Source organism: Hipposideros armiger, unplaced genomic scaffold (assembly GCF_001890085.2).
Source record: "Hipposideros armiger isolate ML-2016 unplaced genomic scaffold, ASM189008v1 scaffold_2294, whole genome shotgun sequence".
Lineage (NCBI taxonomy): Eukaryota > Metazoa > Chordata > Mammalia > Chiroptera > Hipposideridae > Hipposideros > Hipposideros armiger.
The window spans coordinates 24,216-40,567 of NW_017733636.1; the positions used below are offsets into that span (position 1 = coordinate 24,216).

The window sequence follows — 16,352 nt, forward strand, 5'->3', positions numbered from 1 at the left end:
TATGATTAAAATGATATAAACACCGTTCAGTTGCCATCAACAAGAAATTTACATGTTCTCAAAATATCCAAATGCTGGCATTGTCCAGAAAAAATGAACAGGTTGATTTATAATTGTTATAAAGTTGAACTGCTGAAACTTGTTCACTGAAACATTATGACTTGCAATCATGTTTTGTGTCCCCGCATTTACATGAAAAATTCACACACAAATGAAAATGGAAAAACTGCCAATACCTGATTTCTGTACCCTGTTTTTCCACTTGCAATCATACAATTAGGTACCTTTTAACCCCACGGGAAAAAAATATCTAACGTTCAGAACTACCAATAACAGGAAGAAAAGAAAATTTTTTTAAATGAAATGTTCCCCATCACAGTGGATTCTTAAGCACGTTCTCCACGTATGCAGCATGTAGCTGGATGTCTTTTAGCATCATTAGGACACGTTGGGCATGGATAGCACCCAGGTTGGTGTCTTCAAAAAGGACAATCAGATAGGCCTCACTTGTCTCCTGCAAAGCATCAATAGCTGCACTCTGGGAGTGCAGACCTGTTTTGAAGTCCTAAGTAATTTCTTGCCCCAGTCGCTGGAAGGGAAGTTTGTGAATCAGAAGTTCAGTAGACCTCTGATAACGTCTAACTTCACTGAGTGCCACTGGTGCCAGGCCTGTAATAATGAGGTTTCTTCATCTCTCCAGTAGAGGGCACACTCTTGGTGGCAGTTTTTATGGCCAGTTGCTTCCTGCATGCTTTCCCATGGGTCCATTCACTGGCAGTCTGCTTTGTATGAGCCATGGTATAGAGATCTCCTTATCTACTTCTTCGGCTGGAGCTCCATGAACTAGAGGTGGCACTGGCATTAGAGAATGACAGCCTCTTCCTCTTATAAGGACACCAATCCTACTGAGTTAGAACCCCACCCTTATGACCTCATTTAAGTTTTATGACCTCCCTAAATTCCCTATCTGCAAATACAGTTCCGTTGGGGTTTAAAGCACCAACATATGAATTTTGGGGACACAATTTTGTCCATAACACCGTATATGCAAGAGTTGATTTCTGGGCTTGCTATTCTATTCCACTGATCTATATCTCTGCCTTTATGCCAGACACTCACACAGTTTGATTCCTATAATTTTGTTATACATTTTGAAACCAAGAATTCTGAGACCTTTAACGTTGTTCATCTTTTTTGAGATTGTTTTGGCTATTCAGGGTCCCTTGAGAACCTATATGAATTTTAGAATGGATTTGTCTAATTCTTACAAAACAAAATAAAACAACAAAAAATGCTGTTGGGAGTTTGATGGGGATTACATTGAATTTAAAGGTCACTTTAAGTAGTATTGTTATCTTCACAATCTGTCTCCCGATCCATGTACACAGGACGTCTTTCCATTTATGTGTGTCTTTTTAAAATACTTTCAGCAATGTTTTCTAGTTTTCAGTGTACAAGTCTTCAACATCCTTGGTTAAGTTTATTCCTAAGTATTTTATTCCTTAAAAAAATTTTTTAATAAGAGCTTATTTGAACCAAACTAATGATATATGCCAAAGAGCAAATCTCAAATGCTCCTGAGAATAACAGTTTGCAGCTTCTTTTATTCATTTGAAATTAAGGAGGGAACATAAAGAAGATTACATGGAGGTGGGAGAAAGCAAGTCAGGGGTTGGATTACAGAGTAGTTAACAAAATTATATGCTCTCTTGAGGGTGGTTACAGATTATTTCAAATGTGCTTTAAAACATACATGCACAGAAGCAATGAACAATGCTTGCTTAAGGTAAAGATAAACCTTTTACTAAAGAAGTTATAGGCCTGGGGTATGACTACCCACCATGACCTGCCCAGTTAGGAATTTATGATCGGGTCATCTTGTGAGGTTACTTTCCATAGAACCCCTTTTTTGTTCACTGTTCCACCTTTTGGTCGTCAATCAATCCGAAGGGTACATTGATGACCAACCTGTTGGTCGAATAGTGTGGTCTCACAGTGCTATTCCTAGAATTCTTCCTAAGTCCATTCCTAGGAATCTCAGTATCGACATCACCTTGTTGACCATTGTGGATGGGGTAATACTGTAACCATGGGATCTGGGTTTTGGCCAAATTTTTTCCCCAAAAATGGAAGGGCCAATAAATGGAAAGCTGTTAGGTTTAATGGCCCTTATTGTGAAAATAATCACTCTGGATCGTGTCTATCCTGTGAACGATCATGATCTGACTTTTGCCTTCTGCCTCAATTTTCTGTATTTGGATCTAGTATTACATGTACATAAGCCATGGAAAGTAACAGTTATTTTATAAATGTTTGGTAATCATAAACAGTCGGACTATATAGAAAAACCCAAAAAATAACTATAACTATTATTATGACTAATATCATTAGCAGACAGGTAAAGACAATCAAACAAAATGCTGAGTTCACTATCAATCCATAGGAATGTAGGCCTTGTTGATGTCTTGGGATAGTTGTCTATCTTTGATGTTGGCAGTTTCTCATCTGTTGTTTTTTTTTTTAAGAGAAATTTTATTGGGGAACAGTGTGTTTTTCCAGGACCCATCAGCCCCAAGTCAAGTAGTCTTCAATCTAGTTGTGGAGGGCTCAGCTCCTTGGCCCATGTGGAGATAGAACCAGCAAACTTGATGTTATGAGCCTCTTTTCTAACCACCTGAGCTAACCAACCACCCAGTTTCTTGTCCTTGAGGAGTCTTTGATGTCTGTACACTGGAGTAAATGTCTACTCGTGGTTAAGCACCTGAGAAAGTCACTTCCAATGAGGCTGGAGAGTGTCTTGTATTTGATGTTCTTTCCAATAAGCAAAATCTCCAGGAGGCAGTCAGAGATCTTTAAAGTCTCTGGCTCCTGGGAGCTCCCTGTGAAAGGAAGCAGTTACCAACTTGGCATTTTCTTGAAGTGAATCTATCAAACCTTGGCAATAATGTAAGATGTCTCCTTTCAATCATGTCAGTTCATCAGTTCTGACTTCATATCTAAGTCCAGCTTAAATGCACTATGATACATGAAGGGATGCAAAAACTAAAAAACAGGGGCCAGGGAACAGGGGAGAGCCAAGCAGCCAACTTAGGTTTCTCATAGCCCCAACTACTTGTTTAATTCACAACCATTGTTTGTTGTTTACCCATACAATATACCCTAAACGTTTCCCAGCATGTGTTTGACATTTTAACCCTTAAAATTTCAATGTCTAATGAGAACTGAGAAGTAATAAGTTAGCATTCTTTAGCTTGGACATTTTATAACCTCCAAAACTTTTTTCATAGACATAAAGTCAACTATTAATATGGACTTATTTTTTTAAAACCAAGGCAAAATTAAGACATGTTTGTTTTTACTTAAACCAACAAACTTAAGCGAGCTTTCATTTACTAAGGATTAATCTTAGATCACGTGAACTTGAAAAGCATCTGAGTAAGTTTATATATTTCTGAGAATTTTAGAATAACCAATTCTTACAAGCACTTGCCTTTAAATTAATTTTAATAACACCATCCAGAGGTAGAAAATTATCTCACATTTACAATATGCATTATAGACCACGCCAATAGACACAGAGAACAGTTGGATCCAAATTTTGTTTTGGAGGCATTTATAATTTATATCTGTCCTTGAAAAATCAAGCTCCAAATAACCTTCTTCCTTTTAAAATAAGGACAATCATTTTAATACCTCAAAGAATTGGGTTGACACCTAAATGACATCATAGGTTGATCCATTTATCTAAATCCTCTTTTTAAAGCTTTAAGTACCAATTAAATATGTTTTCCATTCATCCTGCCTAATTTTTCTAATTGTGCATGCAAAAATTTAGAAGTATCAAAGGATCCTCATCTCTGCTATCTTAGTTATAAATGACAGGCTGACTGTGGTGGGTCTTGTTAGCCCAGGAAACACGATTTTCCATATTAATTTGGTAGCTGTAGAATCTGAACAAATTTCTAGGGAAAAGCTTAAGTGCACATATCCAAGTGAGCCAAATGTGGTGGATATCCCTATAGGACTGCTTTATGCTCTAGAGGAAATTTCTCCTCAGGCAACCCCATATAGATTCTTAGTCACCTAAGAATACCTGAGCAAGGACCAGCGAGAGCTTACCGGATGCCACGGGAACCACAATGCTTTCCAAATCACAGACCCCTTTCTTGGGCCCCTCTCTCAAGGAGAAGCCATTCCAGGGTGCCTGCCTTTCTTCCCAGGGCTCCCGCCAGCTTCTCTGGGATCGGCTGTGCTACCATAGTGGATGACAGCTGGCACCCATTTCCACCACTCCGGATTCATTGACCATTTGAGTTGAAGAAGCAAGTGTTCTTGTTCTTTCAAAGCTAAAGAAAGTTCAGTTTCTTATTTAACCAGCAAAGATTTATTTCAGACTCTCAGTAAGCACCCAGTTAAAAAGCTGAAATTAAAGCTGTCATCCATTTTTTTCCCCTTTTCCTGGGTTATCTCAACACTTAACCATCTTGAGGATTTTCTAAGAACAGCTCAAATAAAGTCATGGGCTGATATTTACAGCAAGGATCCCATGAATTCCAAGAGAAACTTACCCAAGTTCACCTGATGTGAAGTGGGGAGCTGGTGTACCACAATGGGCCCTTGCTTGTACGTAACACCAGGTTCGGGTCCGCAGGGTGGTCCTGGGTGGGCTACTTCAGAAACCTGCTGATTATGCCAGGTAAATGTCAACGTAAGAAACACTGGTTGTAAATTAAACAAGTAGTTGGGGCTATGGGAAACCTAAGATGGCTGCTTGGCTCTTCCCTGCTTCCTGGCTCTCCATTTTTTTTAGTTTTTGCATTTCTTCATGTATCATAGTGCATTTAGCTGGACGTATTGGGTTGTCAGTAAAATTATGACACATATTTGCATAGAAAACAGAAAAAATACGTTATGACTTTTCCGACAACCCAATAGATGAAGGGACTGATGAGCTGACATTATTGAAATGAGGCATCTTACACTATTGCCAAGGTTTGATAGATTCACTTCAAGAAAATGCCAAGTTGGTAACTGCTTCCTTTTACAGTGAGCTCCCAGGAGACAGAGATTTTAAAGATGTCTGACTGCCACCTGGAGATTTTGCTTATTGGAAAGAACATCAAATACAAGAAATGCTCCAACCTCATTGGAAGGGACCTTCTCAGGTGCCTAACTGCAAGTGGACATCTATCCCTGTCTATGGATATCAAAGACTCCTCAAGAATGAGAAGCTGCCAACATCGGAGGTAGACAACTATCCCAAGACATTGACAAGGCCTATATTTCTATGAATTGATAGGGAACTCAACATTTTGTTTGATTGTCTTTACTTATCTGCTAATGATATTTGTCATAATAATAGTTATACTTATTCTTTGGGTTTTTCTATATAGTCCAGGTGTTTATGATTACCAAACATTTATAAGATAACTGTTAATACTCTTTTCATGGTTTATGTAAATGTAATACTAGATGCCAAATACAGAAAATTGAGGCAGAATGCAAAAGTCGAGTCATGATACTTCATAGGATAGACATGATCCAGAGTGTTTTTTCACAATGAAGGTGATAAGACCTTTCACAATGAGGGCCATAAGGCCTGACAGCTTTCCATTTATCAGCCTTTCCCCTTTTGGGGAAAAAATTTGACCAGAACCCAGATCCCATGGTTACAGTATTATTCTATCCACAATGGTCAACAACATGATGTCAATACTGAGACTTCCTAGAAATGAACATAGGAAAAATTCTAGAAATAACATTGTGAGATCACACTGTCCGAACAACAGGTTGGTCACCAATGTATTTTTCGGATTGATTTATGACCAAAAGGTGGAACTGTGAACAAAAAAGGGGTTTAGGGAAAGTAACCTCACAGGACGGCCTGATATAAATCCCTAACTGGGCAGTTCATGGTGGGTAGTCACACCCCAGGCCTATAACTTCTTTAGTAAAAGGTTTATCTTTGCCTTAAGCAAGCCCTGTCAATGGTTTCTGTGCATGTAGTTTAAAGTGTCTTTGTAATCTGTAACCACCCTAAAGAGAGCATATAATTTTGTTAATATCCTGTAATCCAATCCCCGCCTTGCTTTCTCCCACCTCCATGTAATCTTCCTTATGTTCCCTCCTTAATTTCAAATGCATAAAAGAAGCTGCAAACTGTTATTCTTGGGAACATTTGAGATCTTGCTCTTTGGCATATGTCATCAGTTTGGCTCAAATAAGCTCTTATAAAAAATTTTTTGTAGGGCAGCCAAGTGGCTCAGTTGGTTAAGTGCAGGAGCTCTGAGCAACAGTGTCGTTGGTTCGACCCCACATAGGCCAGTGAGGTGCGCCTGAGCTGAGCTGCCACTGAGCTGCCAACAGGTGGCAGGATGGCTCAGCTGCTGAGAGCACGTGCTCCTAACAACAAGGTTGCTGGTTCAGCTGCTGCATGTGGTGGTGGGCTACGCCCCCCCTGCAACTAAGATTGAACACAGCACCTTGAGCTGAGCTGCTCTGAGCTGCTCATGCGTGGCTGGATGGCGACTGGTATTGGGAGCTGAGCTAGCTGCACCCTCCACAACTAAGATTGAAGGAAAATAACTTGGCTGTTCCCTTTCCCAAATTCCCTAACACCCTTCCCCTTCCCCTGTTCCCCTTCCTCAATTCCCAAATTAAAAAATCTAAAAAAAAAAAAAAGTTTTTTAAAAATAAAATACTTAGGAATAAATTTAACCAAGGAGGTGAAAAACTTGTACACTGAAAACTACAAAACATTGCTGAAAGTATTTTAAAAAGACACACAAATGGAAAAACGTCTTGTGTACATGGATTGGAAGACAGATTGTGAAGATAACAATAGTACCTAAAGTAACCTATAAATTCAGTGTAATCCCTGTCAGAATCCCAACAGCATTTTTTGTTCTGTTTTTTAAAAATCAGGGCCGGCCGAGTGGCGCGATGGTTAAGAACTGGCTTGGGATGCCAGAGGGCCCCGGTTTGGATCCCACATATGAGGGCCAGTGACACTGCCCTCCACAGCTAAGATGCTGAACAACAGCTCAACCTGGAGCTGGACTGCCGTGAGTCGCCGGCGACGGCGTAGGCAGCAGCCCCTGCTGCAGTGGGTTGCCATGGGCTACTGTATGTAGCCAGCAGCCAGTGTGAGCGGCCAGCAGCTGCAGTGAGCAGACATCCAGAAGCCGGTGACTAATCTGCCTCACCCAGGAAGAGTGCAATGATGGTGCCAACTTGGGCCAGTGAAGCAACGTCCTCCACAACTAGACTGAAGAACAAAAGGACAGCAACTTGTCTGTTCCCCTTCCCCAATTCCCCAGCACTGTTCCCCCCCCCCCCCCCAATTCCCTAATAAAAATCTTTAAAAAAAATCAGAAAAATCTATTTTAAAATTCATATAGATTCTCAGCGGAACCCGAATAGCCAAAACAATTTCAAAAAAGATGAACAAAGTTGAAAGTCTCAGACTTCTTGGTTTCAAAATGTGTAACAAAATTATAGTCATCAAACAGTGTGTGTGCCTGGCATAGATATAGACCAGTAGAATAGAATAGAGAGCCCAGAAATCAACTCTTGCATATACGGTGTTATGGACAAAACTGTGTCCCCAAAATTCATATGCTGATGCTTTAAACCCCAATGGGACTGTATTTGGAGATAGGGCCTTTAGAGAGGTCATAAAACTTAAATGAGGTCATAAGGGTGGGATTCTAATCCACTAGGATTGGTGTCCTTATCAGAGGAAGAGGCTGTCATTCTCTAATGCCAGCATCACCTCTACCTCACTGAGCTCCAGCCGAAGAAGTAGATAAGGAGATCTCTATACCATGGCTCATACAAAGCAGACTGCCTGCGAATGGACCCATGGGAAAGCATGCAGGAAGCAACTGGCCATAAAAACCGCCACCAAGAGTGTGCCCTCTACTGGAGAGATGAAGAAACCTCATTATTACAGGCCTGGTACAGTGGCACTCCGTGAAATTAGACGTTATCAGAGGTCTACTGAACTTCTGATTCACAAACTTCCCTTCCAGCATCTGGGGAGAGAAATTGCTGAGGACTTCAAAACAGATCTGCGCTCCCAGAGTGTAGCTATTGGTGCTTTGCAGAAGGCAAATGAAGACACCAACCTGTATGCTATTCATGCCAAACATGTACTAATGATGCCAAAAGACATCCAGCTACATGCTGCATACACAGAGAACGTGCTTAAGAATCCACTATGATGGGAAACAGTTCATTCTTTTTAAAAAAATTCTCTTCTTTCTGTTATTTTTTATTTATTTTTTATTTTTTTAAGATTTTTATTGGGGAATTGGGGGAGGGGAACAGTGCTGGGGAATTGGGGGGAGGGGAACAGACAAGTTGCTGTCTTTTTGTTCTTCAGTCTAGTTGTGGAGAACGTTGCTTCACTGGCCCAAGTTGGCACCATCATTGTGCTCTTCCCGGGCGAGGCAGATCAGTCGCCGGCTTCTGGACGNGTTAGGATTTCATCATATGAATTTGAGGGGGACACAAACATTCAGCCCATACCACCAAGTCAAAGCTGAAACTTTGCTGAGCACAGAGAGGAATATGCACTGTTTCACCTCCCTCCTCACCTGCCCTTCTTCTCTGCCCACCTGCTGCTGCCTCAACAAATAGATGGATCTCCAGCCCTGATCAGGTCTAACATTTCTTGTTCCAAATTATAAGAATCATCACCCACCCATCCCCCCTTTTGAAGCTACCCACCTCATCCTAAAGATAAAAATTTTAGGAACATATTAAAATAGTAAGATTCTTACTCAGGGCAATAAGCTAGAATTGCTGATGTAAGAAGCATCCAAACCTGTGGAGAACTTTAATGAGTTTATTTGAGCCAAACTGACGACAATTGCCAGGAAGCAAAATCTCAACAGATTAAGAAAATGCTCTGGAGAACAGAACAGCAGTTTTGAGTTTATTTTGTACATTAGAATAAAAGAAGACGTGAAGAGGGTTATATGAAATCCATTGGTGGTAGACTAAGGTGGGGTAGGAGAAAGCAAAGCAGGGAAATCTCTGGGATTGGATAAAAAGTAAAACAGAGAGACACACACTTTTTTTACATTGGGCACAGGATAGTTAACATTTACAGCACATACAGAGGAGGCCAAGAAATGTATACACATTTTAAGAAAGGAAAAAACTCTATTAAAATTGTATTGTAATACTCAATATATAGTTACGTTTGACTTCTGCAATTACAAGAGGTGCTCAAAGTGGTTACCATCAGCATCCAGACATTTCTGATTATGGCAAACTACTGCTGCATAGATAACATCTCTTAGAATGTTTATACATATTTTTTGGCAACCCGGGTAAAGGTAGTATCAGAGAACAAGATAACAATGAGGGATTTTATAGTCTGCTGCTCTGGTGTGGTGGGTTGTGCCCTGAGGGGTCTGGAAAAAGGGATTACTCAGACATTCCAAGGGCATGTTATTTTGGATGTAACAAGACAATAGACAGTCTCACTTAAGGTAAAGATCCACCTTTGTTGAGGAAGCTACAGGCCAAGGATATAACTACCTGCCATGACCCCTTTTAGTTAGGAATTTTTATGTTCAGACCATCCTATGTGGTTAATTTTAGTCTTTGAGTTTGTAGGGCCTGCCATGAGCTTGTCAGGTTTAGTGTGTGGCCCCTTTTTTGTCCATACTTCCCCACTGTGGTCGTAAATCAATACAGAGAATGCACTCTTATGTGCCTTCACTAAGTAAAAAACACACTGGATCATTTCTAACTTATAAGGTATCATGATCCAAGTTTTGTTGTCTGTGTTACTTTTTTGTATTTTGCATCTCGTATAACATTTACTTACAGTTTAAGGGCATACCATATACCTCTTCACAATCTGACTATGAGATGGGTTCCCATTTACTGTTTTTATTATTGTTATTATTATTATTACTATTATTGTTTTAATATGGCCTATCTACTTCCCATTGGAAGCACTCAAGTGTCATTCATTATTAATCTGATTTCTGCTAGTTGTACTAGCAGAACTGTAACTTTAAGGTTTATTAGGGGCCAAGGCTTTGAGAACACAATGATGTAAGTTACAATTACCATCTAAAAAATTTCTAGAGGTCAGTAGGACAATAAGAGATTCATATGTCAATTTCCTATGCCTCAACAGCCATTATAGAAGGCCATTTTTGTTTTATAGCTGCCTCAGCTTCTATCTGAGTTAATGCAGTTAGTAATCTTTGTTGAGTTAGGGGGTAAGCATAATTGGGTTCTATCATTTATACATAAAATTCCTTTCTCAATATTTCTTTTCCACTAACCTTCTACAACTTCACATGTCCTTCTCAGTTTGTCTCCTTTTCCTCATTCCGAAATAATTAACTTATTAGGACAAACTACTTTCTTTTAACTTATCTCAAACACACACACACCACACATCCCTCTTCTTCCTTCAACAATAATATTCTTTCTAAATTTCAAAAGAGAAACCATAAAAATAGTATTATTGATAATATAAGTTATCTTATATACCTTCAGCAATTATTTACAGTTGGGCTATATAAGTGCAGAGTTTGAGAAAAGCCTAAAGAAAAAGTATAACTATCATTATGACTAATATTATCAGAGAGGTGAAGACAATAAAACAAATGGTAATTTTAAGTTCAGTATCAATTATGTAGATATAAAGGCCTTTTCAATGTCTTGGGCTAGCTGTCTTACCCTGATGTCGGCAGCTTCTCATCCCTGAGGAGTCTCTGATGTCCACTGATAGGTCCTTTCTGACAGGGTTGGAGAGTCTTTAATTGATATCTTCTCCAATGGACAAAATCTCCAGGTTGTGAGTCATGGTCTTTGAAGTCTTTGTCTCCCGGGAACTGACTGAGCTGGATCAGTTACTAACTTATCAATTTCTTTAAGTTGGTTGATAAGTCTTTGATAATAACGCAGACTGTCTCCTTTTACCAAGTTGGTGCAAAAGCAATTGAGGTTTCAGACTGTGAATTTTAAGTCATTATAACTAGGCTCAAACACATCTTTTTAATCAAAATAGGAACCATTACAATCAACACATTTTTGCCAATGAGAAATTAGTTTGTTTCTTTCTGTAGCATAAAAATCCATGCTTCGGGATTCGACAAGCTCTTGGAAAGCATTTTCTGCATCCTGCTGGTTGTGGAAGCATTTTCCCTGCAATAACTTGTCGAGATGCTTGAAGAAGTGGTAGTCAGTTGATGAGAGGTCAGGTGAATATGGTGGATGAGGCAAAACTTTGTAGCCCAATTCATTCAACTTTTGAAGCGTTGCTTGTGCGACATGTGGTCAGGTGTTGTCGTGGAGAAGAATTGGGCCCTTTATGTTGACCAATATGTTGACTGCAGGCGTTGCAGTTTTTGTTGCCTTATTGATTTGCTGATCATACTTCTCAGATGTAACGGTTTCACTGGGAATCAGAAAGCCATAGTGGATCAGACCAGCAGCAGATCACCAAACAGTAACCATGACCTTTTTTTGGGTGCAAGTTTGGCTTTGGGAAGGGCTTTGGAGCTTCTTCTAGGTCCAACCACTGACCTGGTCATCGCCAGTTGTCGTATACAATCCACTTTTTGTCTCACGTCACAATCCAATCAAGAAATGGTTTGTTGTTGCATAGAATGAGAGAAGACGACGTTTCAAAACGACATTTATTTTGATTTGCAGTCAGCTCATGAGGCGCCCACTTATTGAGCTTATTCACCTTCCCAATTTGCTTCAAATGCCAAACAACCATAGAATGGTCAATGTTGAGTTCTTCGGCAACTTCTCGTGTAGTTGTAAGAGGATCAGCTTCGATGATTGCTCTCAATTGGTCGTTGTCAACTTCCGATGGCCAGCCACTACGCTCCTCATCTTCAAGGCTCTTGTCTCCTTTGCAAAACTTCTTGAACCACCACTGCACTGTACGATCATTAGCAGTTCGTGGGCCAAATGCGTTGTTGATGTTGTGAGTTGTCTCCGCAGCTTTACTACACATTTTGAATGCGAATAATAAAATCGCTCGAATTTGCTTGTTGTGTAACATCATTTCCAAGTCTAAAACACATATAAAATAAACAGCAAGTAATAAGCCATTAGCAAAAAGAACCATAAAGCAAGAAATGCGCATTAAAATGATGTATAACATAACCACATTTATTGAAAAGTGTATTCTAATATCAAAGGCATATTTCAACAACACAAAAACCACAATTACGTTTGCACCAACTGATAGTAAGGTTGGTTCATATGTCCCTTTGCATAGGGTGACAAGTGACTAATGAGGACAAAGCCTGTTTTTACCAAATGAGTATATCTCAGGTTGAGAAGCACTATAAGGAGAGCTGTCACGTCCAGCGTGGCAAGGGCAAATGGGACACGAGAGGGGCGACGCAGATTGAATAAAGAGAGACAGAGACAGAAGTAATATTTAAGTGCGAGACCAAGGGACTCAGCCTTCAGAGATAGACTGAGCCACTGANAGCGTCCTCCACAACTAGATTGAAGAACAAAACGACAGCAACTTGTCTGTTCCCCTTCCCCTAATTCCCCAGTACTGTTCCCATCCCCGCAATTACCCAATAAAAATCTTAAAAAAAAAAATTAGCTAAGGATCGAATAGACATTTCTCTAAAGAAGATAAACAAATGACTAATGAACAGATGAAAAGATGCTCAACATCCTAAGCATTAGGAAAATGCACATAAAAACCACAATGAGTTATCACCTCACGCCCATTATGAAGGCCACTATCAAAAAAAGAAAATAAGTGATGGGGAGATATGGAGAAATTAGAACTTTGGGGGATGTAAAAAAAGTACTGCTGTGGTGAAAAATAGTATGGTAGTTCCTCAAAAACTTAAAAATACAATTATCATATAATTCAGCAACTCCACTTCTGGGTATATATCCCAAAGAATTGAAAGCAGGTTTTCCAAAAACTATTTGTACAACAATGTCCATAGCCAAAAGGTAGAAGGAACCCAAGTATCCATTAACAGATGAATGAATAAATGTGGTATACACATATAATGGGATATTACACAGCCTTAAAAAGGAAGGAAATTTTCAACCATGCTACAACATGGATGAACCCTGAGAACATTATGCCAACTGAGAGAAACCAGTCAAAAAAGACAAATGCTATTTGGTTCAACTTATATAAGGTACCTAGAGTAGTCAATTCATAGAGATAGAAAGTAGAATGATGGTTGCCAGGGGCTGGGGAGAGAAGGAGATGGGGAGCTGTGGTTTAATGGGTATAGAGGTTCAGTTTTGCCAGACGAAAAGAGTGCTGGAGAGCTATTGCCTAACAATGTAAATGTAAGTAAGACACTACTAAACTCTGCACTTAAAAATGGTTACAACGGTAGATTTTGTTATGTATATTAACCACAATTTAAAAATTAAAAATATTACATTTTTAAAAAAGAGAGTCAGGATTACCAAGAAGGATCTAGGATGGCAGAGTAGATAAACACTATGTCTGCCTCCTCCCATGAACACATTAAAATTTAACTAAATTATAGAACAATCAACCTGGAGAACCATCTGAAGTCTAACTGAACAGAAGTTTTATAACTAAGGATACAGAAAAGCCATGTCAAGACTAGTAGAAGGGGCGGAGATATGAAATGGGCTGGTCCGACACCTGCATGTGGCAGTTGAGAATCAGGAAGTATATGTCAGCCACAGAGGTCCCCCCAGAGGAGTTAGGGACCCACCCCACACTGCAGTCTCCATCCCGGGGAACTTGTGCCTGGAAGAAGAGCTCCCACAACATCTTGCTGTAAAAAACAGTGGGGATTCTGACCATCTGAGTGGGACTGAGGGCTGTGGGAACCCAGAGATCTTCTTAAAGGGCCCGTGCACAGATACTTTCACTTGTAGGTACTCACTCTGGGCTCCGGTGCAAGGACAGTGACTGGGCGGCATTGGAGACATATGGGGAGAGGCTGAGTTGTGTGGCTTGGGGTGAGGAATTGGGGGACAGTGGCTGTTTTCCCTGTTTGGGGTCCTCCTGTCATAGAGCCAACAGGCAGGCACCATCTTTCCTGTGATGAGCCCTCTCCCCACGCCCACAGCCAAGTCTGACTCTGAATTGGCCTGGTAAGCTCTGCTCGCTTCATCTGGATAACTTCCTGAAATGCTGCCTCACCCAATTCATGGACCACATGAGGCTTTATCAGCGGCTAAATCGTACAGGAGCCAGTGGGTGGCAGCAGGCTCTGGGGTGTCCTGGACTTTTGTGGAACTACACTAGGACCAGTACTGGTAGCAGCCATCCTCGGTTTGCCTCACGCCTCCCCATGCACTTCCAGGTACAGCACAAGCAGTGACCAACTGCAAATAGGTTTGTACCTCCTAGCAGCCATCCTAGCCGACTCTATTGGGCTGTCAGAAACACATGACATATTTTTCTATGTTTTTCATTGAAAAAATGCGTCATGACTTTTCTGACAACCCAATATGATGGTCCCCAATAACGACCCTGGATATTCACCTTCCCCCAGTTATTCAATCAAATATTAATATAGGTCCTGTGAAGGGATTCTGCAGAGGTAATTAAGGTCTCACATCAGCTGACCTTCAGACCTGGGGGACTATCCATGGGACTGTCCTAATCAGGTGAGCACTGACTAGGGTTTCTCCTTTCCCCAAAGATTCCAATTGAGAGGGACTCACTGTGAGGTTATTTTCTGTACTGAGCGCTTTTTAAATGGGGGGCCACATGGCAGACTGCTGGTGGACACCAGGGGTTGGGGCAGCAGCTCCCTTGCTGGAAAAAACTGAATTCTGCTAACAATCTCTGCATAAGCTTAGAGGAAGATTCTGAGCAAAGGATGAGCACACAGCTTTGTGACACCCTGACCAGAGAACCCATCCACACCGAGCCTGGATTTCTGACTAAGGAACTGTGAGCAAATAAGTGGGGTTATTTTGAGCCACTAAATTTTGGAAATTTGTTACGCAGCAATAGAAAACTAATACGCAGGCTCAGCTGTGCAACAAATAAGCACACAGCATTCTTTCCACTGGAATAAATTTATAAATTGATATGCCCACTAAGTTGTAGTAATGTATTTCCTAACCTTTTTGTATTTTTTCAGGATATGATGTTATGGGATATCAATTTTAATACAATCCTCACTGATTCATTCAAAAAATAATTTAATGCCCACTATCTATGAGGAACGGCATCATATGCCTGGGATACAACTTTGACCTTAACAGCCCAAAGCCCCTGTGCTCATGTGCCTGACATTCTGGAGGCTTCCCAGAGTGAGATGCAGCCACCGGAGTGTTTTTAGTGAAGAAATGACACACCCTGACTCACATTCTCAGGATCACTGATTCCTTGTGGGGAGAGTAGTCCTTCGCTGGCAGATGAGGGGGTGGCGCTAGTACCCCAATTAGGAGTGAGAGGGTGGTGGATACTAAGGGGAGAAGAGGGCCTGAGGGGTGAGAGAGACAGAGAAGGGCTGGAGAAGCAGGGGGGAGGGAACGAGGCAGAGGTGAAGAATTCTAAAGCAGTGGAACTCTCAGATTGAAATATGCTGTCTTATAGATCTTTAATAAATTATCTAGGGCCTAGCAGGGTGTTCTGCGGAGCTACCTAAAACCCAGTCACCTTCTTTTGCTAATCAGTTTAAAAATAATAATGTGTCCCAAAAAACATACACAGCTTAGACGTGAATTGTTCATAAAAATAGGCGACGAAAGAACATTTTAACTGCACTGAACACTTGCAACTTTGAGGTTGTACATACTCCTGGTTGAAATCCACAGTAACAAACTGCTTCCACATGCTTCTTTGTATTGAGGATGCTGGGGACTCAACAGACAAACTCGGGGCTGTGGAATGAAGATCGTTTTACAATAGAAATATCCAGAGTCACAGGTGTACTGTCTGAGAAAGTAGGAATTAGGAGCTTTGAGAGTCTGACTGTAGTGCTGTTTAGACACATTTCTGCACCCAGGGGCCCAAATCACGGTTTTTACAGATTAGCTTCCGGATGATCAGGGGTTTCCAAGATTGTCACCCACTGTAGTTAATAAACAACAAGGAGCCTGGGCTCTGTGAGAATCTCTATGTGATGTTTTCAGGCACAGCTTCTCCAGGATTACAGAGAAAAACCCTGTCCTTCCTCTAGTCCCAGGGCGAGCTCACTCTCTGGCACCAAGTTCCCTGGGGTGTCTTCTTCCAGAAAAGTCCAGGGGGAGAGGGAAAGGGTGGGAGGCAGGAAACAGTGTGACACAGGCTTGGTGCAGGAGGAGGGGTCAGGACCCAGTCCCAGGTCCCCTGAGGGCGGTGTCTGGGGCGGGAAGCTCAGTGTTGGGGAGTC

The 16,352-nt window shown here is 41.0% G+C and overlaps 1 protein-coding gene and 1 pseudogene across 1 annotated transcript; one reads left to right on the forward strand and one right to left on the reverse strand.

Moving 5' to 3' along the window:
• Positions 1–386: 386 nt before the first annotated feature.
• On the reverse strand, positions 387–797 carry LOC109378622 (histone H3.3-like; annotated as a pseudogene).
• Positions 798–7,826: 7,029 nt separating this feature from the next.
• LOC109378623 (histone H3.3-like) lies at positions 7,827–8,225 on the forward strand. The gene has a single exon (XM_019634934.1). The coding sequence runs from the start codon at positions 7,827–7,829 to the stop codon at positions 8,223–8,225; it is 399 nt and encodes a 132-aa protein (XP_019490479.1).
• Positions 8,226–16,352: the final 8,127 nt, after the last annotated feature.

Excerpts from the sequence above, each read along its gene's own strand:
- LOC109378623 (XM_019634934.1), top strand. The coding sequence starts at position 7,827 with ATGGCTCATACAAAGCAGACTGCCTGCGAATGGACCCATGGGAAAGCA.